This window comes from Etheostoma spectabile, chromosome 16 (assembly GCF_008692095.1).
Source record: "Etheostoma spectabile isolate EspeVRDwgs_2016 chromosome 16, UIUC_Espe_1.0, whole genome shotgun sequence".
In the NCBI taxonomy this organism is placed as follows: Eukaryota; Metazoa; Chordata; class Actinopteri; order Perciformes; family Percidae; genus Etheostoma; species Etheostoma spectabile.
The window spans coordinates 25,152,990-25,161,308 of NC_045748.1; the positions used below are offsets into that span (position 1 = coordinate 25,152,990).

At 39.1% G+C, this 8,319-nt stretch overlaps 1 protein-coding gene across 2 annotated transcripts in view; it reads left to right on the forward strand.

Moving 5' to 3' along the window:
* The first annotated feature begins 1,148 nt into the window (after positions 1-1,148).
* Positions 1,149-8,319, forward strand: part of il6st (interleukin 6 cytokine family signal transduce) — a 20,460-nt gene continuing 13,289 nt past the window's right edge. For both annotated transcript variants that reach the window (XM_032540177.1, XM_032540179.1), the window contains exons 1-6: positions 1,149-1,409; positions 3,108-3,189; positions 4,776-5,081; positions 6,429-6,576; positions 7,335-7,492; positions 7,898-8,052. In XM_032540177.1, the coding sequence (XP_032396068.1) occupies positions 3,120-3,189; positions 4,776-5,081; positions 6,429-6,576; positions 7,335-7,492; positions 7,898-8,052 (837 nt within the window). In that variant the 5' untranslated portion in view covers positions 1,149-1,409; positions 3,108-3,119. The remainder of the gene's footprint in view (positions 1,410-3,107; positions 3,190-4,775; positions 5,082-6,428; positions 6,577-7,334; positions 7,493-7,897; positions 8,053-8,319) is intronic.

Below are 8,319 nucleotides of genomic sequence, written 5' to 3' on the forward strand. Positions count from 1 at the left end.
TATATTGTGTATATATTAGTGTGTATATTGTCGTTTTGGTTGATATGTATGTGTAAGCACAGTGTGAGCAACGACGCTCCAAAGAAAGATTCCTCGTATGTGTCCTCATACCTGGGAAATAAAGCTGATTCTGATTCTGATTCTGATTCTGATTCTGATCAGATAAGATACACAACAACACAACACACAAGCACAACTAGAACACATGAGCAAAGACAAGTCAAATGACACAACCAGAGTTCCAGATGAGGACAGCGGAGGGTCGATGGCATGAGAGGAACAGATACAGGTAGCATGTCCAGGAGACAGGTCAAAGTGCATGGACACACATTAGGACACACACCAAGCCCAGAGACACTACTGTAGCGACAAAGACAAACATGGATCATCATTCTGGATTTCTCATGTGTTGGTGTCTTACTGACAAAATGTGAACAAATATCTTTGAAATTGTGTCCAGGATCGAGTGAGACTGCTGGGACCAGCAGCTGGGAACTGGACTGCAATGTAGTCCCCTGACAATAGACTGGACCAAAACTTGTCATTCCCATGGGTCACTTAAAAACATGGGGGAAATATCAAAGTTAAATTATAGCCTTCTGTGCACTTATTTTTATTGTGATCTGCCTTGTTTCATTGTAGGCCTACAGCCAAATCCCCCCCCCCCGTAACTTCTGAATAAAATCAGAATTTATTATTATTATTTTTATTAGAATTATGACTTTATTTTCCAAGTTATGACTTTAGACTCAGAACTCAATACATTTTTCCACATGTGGCCCTATTCCCCTTCTGGACAACATTCTATATTTAGTTGAACTTTTTTAACTATAAAAAATAAAAAAACACTGCTTGCTTAGTTGGCACATATTATGCAACCTATTACTGTCAATAATCTAATTTTGGATGTTAAACTCTTTTCAAGACTTATTGATTTTTGAAGGTCAAGCAACCACAGTTAAAAGCTCTCCGTCCCGATTATTATCGATTATTGGTTATTATTGGTTATTATGTGTGCTCTTGTTTTGAGAAGCCAAGGGGTTCGCGAGCTTTTATGGGCACGTGCACGTGCTCTGTGAACACGAGGGGCGGAGACATACTGGAAAACAACAGTGAGGGACGTGCTCGTCCGAGACAGGCACAGGAAACACCCGATTCGCCAGGAATGTTTGACAGACAAATTATCTGACCAATCACCAAAGAACAACATGTTGCGACATAGGTTTTCTGTAACTACATTACGGGAAGTGGGCGGTCCTACCCCAGAGTCAATGCAGTGGCACGGACGTGACACAAATGCAAGCTACAATTCTTATTTTAGCGGTGGTACCTAGCTAGGTTTTAGCAATACATCAATATGGTATTAATCTAACAGAGATTACACAGGCACCAGCATTGAAGCCAGTTAGGTAAGTAAAGACCTCTTGCTTTTGAGGCGGAAATAATATGGCGATATCAGGGATGGCAATGTGTGCTCTCAATGCTATAACCTAGCTAAATGCTGAATACGCAACACTCAAACGGGCGTTGTTAGCCAGACGCTAGCATCGTCTGCTTGTTGAGCTAACACCGTGCTACGTTCTTACCTAGCTTAGCTAGCTAGCGTTAACCTTACTATCTTAGCACAAGTGGAAACGTACGTCACGCCACGACTTGTAACTAGCTAAGACTAACGTTGGCTACATTTTAAAGTTTGTAGGCACGGTTCGAAATGAACTTTTTCGTCTAGCATCTTATAAATATGAATTCAGAATAAATACTGGTGTGTAAAGTGGTCTTCGCTTGTATTCTGAAAATAAATGCTCATGAATATAAATGAACGCTAATTGGGGGAATGAAATTGTTGGGTCCTTGTAAATTATAGAATGTGGACCACATTCTATAATTTACAGATAGAGCAGGTCTGGACCAGGTCCAGACTTGCTCTATCTGTAAATTAGGTAGACCTACTCTACCTGTAAATTATAGAATGTGGTCCAGACCTGCTCTACCTGTAAATTATAGAATGTGGTCTAGACCTGCTCAATCTGTAAATTATAGAATGTGGTCCAGACCTACTCTACCTGTAAATTATAGAATGTGGTCCAGACCTGCTCTACCTGTAAATTATAGAATGTGGTCTAGACCTACTCAATCTGTAAATTATAGAATGTGGTCCAGACCTACTCTACCTGTAAATTATAGAATGTGGTCCAGACCTACTCTACCTGTAAATTATAGAATGTGGTCCAGACCTACTCTACCTGTAAATTATAGAATGTGGTCTAGACCTGCTCAATCTGTAAATTATAGATGTGGTCCGACTACTTACTGTAAATATAGAATGGTGTCCAGACCTGCTCTACCTGTAAATTATAGAATGTGGTCCAGACCTGCTCTACCTGTAAATTATAGAATGTGGTCTAGACCTGCTAATCTGTAAATTATAGAATGTGGTCCAGACCTACTCTACCTGTAAATTATAGAATGTGGTCCAGACCTACTCTACCTGTAAATTATAGAATGTGGTCCAGACCTACTCTACCTGTAAATTATAGAATGTGGTCTAGACCTACTCAATCTGTAAATTATAGAATGTGGTCTAGACCTGCTCTACCTGTAAATTATAGAGCGCTCCAGACCTACTCAATCTGTAAAGGGTCTTGACATAACTCTTGTTATGAATTGATACCATAAATAAAATTGAATTATTAATTATAATTGTTTTCATTGCGGTACCATGGGTCTGATGCCCATTAAATGTTCAGGATTTTATTTGAAAGACCTAACACAATTCTACCTTCTGTTCAAATGTCCTGCAAATATCTAATAACATGAGGAAGTTACAAGGGAAAAACGTGTGAATAATAAGCATTTGCAGTCACATGACTTATATTGTAATTAATGTATAACATTTTAATACAAACCCCAAAATTATAGTCATTTGAAATGAGTGAAAGAATATGAGCTAGTGAATGTTAATGTTTTACCAGCCACTCGATAGATTTACCAGCATTTGGCTGGTTAGTGGGGCCCATTTTAACCCTGGATGTAGGTTTGCAGCGTGAATGCATCAGATAGAACTCGCCTTTCCAGTTTTCCATCATGGTGTGTTTTTCTGTTCCCAGGTAGGCGTCATCATGGGGTCTGAACGAGTGCTCCAGCTGTTGGCCTTAGCTTTCCTTGGCTCTGCTCTACCTGCCAGAGTTGGTCAGTACCCTTTTTACACATTTAAACAGTGCTGTTATGTAACAAAGTACAAATACTTCCCTACTGTACTTAAGTAGAATCTTTACATATCTGTACTCTACTTTCTCATTTCTATTTCCAGAAACTTTTACTTTTACTCCATTACATTTCCCCTAAGCATCTTAGTTACTCGAAACTACAAAATAAAATCAGAAGAAATGTGTTCCACTTAAAAAAAGCAGGTTTGGTGAATCATTACTCCTAGATTGCCAAGATAATGCACGCTCCGTTTTGGTGACCTAATTCCTGTTTGTTGATGATGGCCCCCCCGATGACAGTGGGGATGAAGATTTCTTTTTTAAACTTTTACTTCTGATACTTAAGTACATATCAGAAAATGACTTCTTATACTTAAGTACAGTAAATATCAGATACTCTTCTGAAAGGAGACTTCTACCTAAGTCATTTTCTGGTAGGTACTTGTACTTTTACTCAAGTATTGCTTTCAAGTACTTTTGTACAAGACTGCATTTAACCCTTTTGCAACGATGTGTGCAGTAGATCTTTCCTCCAGTCATTTTAACTTGTCCCAGCAGGAAGACACCGGTGGTGCTGATAACATGAGTAATGGCTGCATTCCATTTAGATGCTTCATTTCAAGGAGCTCTTGTATCGTACGTGCAGGCTCGCTGACACAGAACAGAAGCTGTTCCCTGGGCGCTCCTAATGCTTACAATAGCTTTAAAGAAATCCCACAGTATTTTTCACCTAATACTTTGATGTCCATATTGCGACGATATTGGAGTGTTGGCTATTGGTGCTTTCACTAAATATTTACACAATGAGATTTGTGATAAATAATGATAGGTAATGTGGATATAGTGACTAAGTGGATAAAGGCAATTAAAATAGAACAGTCTGGAAAGTTTAGAAAATGACAACTTTACTGTAACGCAGCCTTTAAAACCAGGAAATGGGCAACACAGGATATCATGATATTAAAAATCCAGTGTTTTCCCTGACTTTGGAGAAGACTTAGGTGCGCAAATTTGGCGGGTGGTTTAGGGTTCCTCTCTTAAGAAAATGTGACATTTTTCAATAAAAAAAAAAAGCAATTTCCCCCAGAAATTGTCTTTTATTCTCTCTGTGGGTTTTTACGTCTCTTTTTGGTCATTTATTTGTCTTATTTTCACATCTTTTTGGACCGTTATCACCATATCTTTGTCTAGCAAAATTGAGCAAATTATAAATAAATTACAAATTAAAAAAAGCTTACAGACAAAACGTGCTTAAGAAATCAATTGGGGACAAACTGCAATTGTTAGATCTTTAAAAAGTAATTTAGTCCCATTCATTTGGCTAAGGTGCTGCCCAAAACGGCTCGGGTGCTACACCCACACCTTACAATGGCAGGGAAAACCCTGAGGATATCTAGTCTTGTATCACAATAGCAATATAATATCAATATGTTGCCCAGCCCTAGCAGAGGTCAAATTGTACCTTTTGTTGTGCTGTAATCGGTTGCATATATCAATAAAGTTTACAGTTGTACCACTAGGTGGAGTTTGATTCTGAGAATTGAAGTTTTTTGTTTTGTTGGTCTTCAGAAGCTGACTCATATTTGGCGGTAGTCCCGCAGTCTCCAGTGCTGGAGGTGGGGACTAACTTCACGGCTACATGCGTGATCACCAACACGTCGGAAGTGACAGCAGATGACCTCTACTGGACTCTCTCCGAGACAACGGTTCCCATGGAACAGTACACCAAGATCAACGAATCAGCCCTCAACGTCACTGTCACCATCACCGGGGAAGAAAGTGAATGGTTACTTTGCAAATGCAAAAAGAAGGACGTCCTCTTTTTCTTTCTGAACGAAGGCAAATTAGTGCATGGGATCCAACTCAAAAAAGGCTGTAAGTGTTTTTTGTTGTTTGCTTTGAACCACATGTATTTAAAGGGGACTATCATCAACAACTCACTTTTTCAGGGCTTTTGCACAAAACCTCTGGGTATCCGGGGAAATGAGACAAACCTGTCAGTTTTGTTGTGGGCTCACAGTAGGGTTGCCACCATGAAGAACATTTGCCACCAGTTAATAAACTCGTGACAACTGATTACTGGTTACACCACAAATATCGTCATCGCAATATCAACTGGCGCAATAAACGCATCATAAAAGGCTGCGACATGTCGCCAAAGACACATTCTTTGTGTTGGTTGAAAGAAATTATCAGTATGAAAAATGTTCTTTTAAATGTAACTGTCATTCTTTGTAATGGTCTCTTTTACAATCAATGTTCAATTTGTTTAAGAAAAGAATGTTGGAAATACATTTACAATTTTCTATTTTTTTTTTAAATTTCTTGTAGAATGCTTAAAGCAGCAGATATGCGGAACTGAGTATGCTTTAATAAAAAATTTCTCGCAAGTAATATCAGTATCACAATATACAACAACGTTATCGACACTGCATACCGGTATTTTCCTCATATCGGGCAGCCCTAGGTGAGGAGCTAACAAATAAGAGAAGATAAGAGATTCAGGTAGACGTCTTCAGCAGACAGATTCCTGTGTCCTTTTCCACAGGAAATATAATTTCCGTTTTGCGATTTGGGGAGCATAGGTCACTGAGGAACTCTGTCAAGATGTTTGTGTGTTGCGTGTCTGCTTCCTTCCAGGATAAGGATGTTTCCTTGAGTTCTGCCTCCACAGACCTTTTCCAAGGGCGGCAAAAATACGTTGGAAGGCTTAAACTAATTGGGGGTGACAACAGAGCCAACGTGCCACACCCAAACCTAATTACAATATCAGTCTCAAAAATGTACTACTTTGAACATGGGTGCAAAATTGCAAAAATATGCATCCTAAAGTCCTCAAACATGTTTTTGTAAAATGAATTCATGTAATTCAAGATGACTCACTTCCTTCAGGTGAAAAAATAAACAAACCAATAAAGATGAGAACAATGCTCCCAGCTAATTTGTAAATTTCAAAGGAACTTTAGCCCAACCTGCCGTGTGTTTTGGGGCGCTACGTAGCCCACAGACCAGGCCCAAGCCCAGGTCACTAATTTGAACTTTGAAAACATGTTTGACAGTTTTTAGTGAGTTGCTGAGTGTCCCAAGCCCCTCAAATGTCTCATTGGCCAGCAGAAAAATTAAAACCACAAAAACAATAAGTTCTTCTGACTTTCAGGGCTCTTTGTGTTTGATGATAATACGATAAATAAGATCTCTTTGTGTTGTTTGTCCCAATGTCAGATGCTCCGGGGAAGCCTGAGAATCTGTCCTGTGAGGCAGTTCAGCAGCAACAGTACATCTCTACAACTTTCAGCTGTAAGTGGCAACCAGTAGGACGTCAGACTGCTGCAGTCCCCACGTCCTACACTCTGTATGCTACAGTCGTCTTGTGAGTACACACCTCCGGGGTTTTGCATCACAGCATTGTCATCTGAAAACTCTAGAAACACTTTTGGTTTTGGTACATTCCAGCATGTTGGAATCAAGTCAAGCTGCTAAAGTGCTTGAAATAATGTTTTGTTAATGTCAAGGTGTTGTTAAAGCTGGTTTCGAGGACTTGTCATGGCTTATCATTTGTAGTTTCTGACTTTGAATGTATACATTTCTGTGCAGCCCCTTTCAGACACACTAGAAAAGGCATTTTTACATTTTTGTAACACTTTCCTACTGGATTCAAATTGTAGTTAGTATATGTACTGTATCTATCACTGATATATAAGTTATGCTTAAATAATTTGTTGTTTGGTCTATAAAATGTATAAAAAGCCCAAGCTGACGTCCTCAAATGTCTTGCTTTGTCCACAACTCAAAGGTATTCAGTTTACTGTCACACAGAGAAGAAACTTGAAACATTCATTCATATTTAACAAGCTGCAGTCACAGAATTTATTTTTTGTAAAGAAATTACTCAAACTTTTTCAACAGACTAATCAATAATCGAGGGCCTATTGCTTTTGTGATATTCATGCCTTTCCCTTGGTCAAAGCATTGATTTAAATTCTTATAGCATATAGTGGAAAGGTTGTAAAGTTGTAATATATTAAAAAAAAAAGTGAAATAGTTTACAAATTGAGTTTCCATTTGTATCGTTGTGTAGGCCTTGTCGTTAATGTTCCCCTGAAGAGAATTTTGATCTTTTGCCAACAGCATGCAGACCTATAATAAGACAACACAGACAAACAGAGCCAGTGTGAAGTTAGGGGACACTTTCCCCCATCATATGACGCTGGAGGTCTGGGTGGAGGCACACAATAAACTGGGAAAAATAGAATCTGAGCATCTGAAAGAATATTCTGGATGGTTTGGTAAGTTAAATGTTGTAATGGTGTATGATAAAGGTTTGCACAGTAAGTGCGTTTACATCCTGTTTAAAAAAACAATTATATCCGGGTGGAGTTAGCCAACTGACACCGGCTGGCTGGCCTTCACCGTGCTCTTATGCTGCATCGCTTACAGAGAATGAGCTGAACAGCGGGCCGGGTCTACCGTCAGCGGGCCGCCGACTCGGATTGTGGGGAAAAATGTATTTGTTTCTAATCTGTGATGAGTTGCACATAACGTGAAGTTACATGGCATTTTATTTTGTTTGAGTTTTGTGTGCACCAGGTGTGTGACAGTATGGTCACAGTACGTTTCTGTTCAATGACATGACGTGTTCAATGAACACCACCTTGCATAGTCTTGACCGCCTGTTGTGTCTTTTGCTGCAGTGAAACCAGATCCTCCATTGGACGTCAAGGTCTTTTCAGAGAAGACTTTTCCCACTTCCCTTCTGATAAACTGGACTCATCTTATTCCTAAAGAACGTGTGAAGTTAACCTATCAAATAAGATATCGCCAAAATGGGACTCAAAATTGGACTTATGTAAGTATGTTCTTCTCATTCTACCACTCGCAGTAATTTGTCATAGTGTGTTTGATTTATTTGAAGAAGAAGAAAAAACAACACTGCACAGCAGTGATTACATAGACAGACATTGTAAACCACACAGGATAAAAACATTGTGATCCTCTAGTAAAACACTTCTCACACCACAGTATCATACCGCACAACAAGTTCAGACAATACAGTTAACATGTTACAGCGGGTTGCTATGTCAACATGCTCTTTGCCTTCTTGGTCATTAAAAAA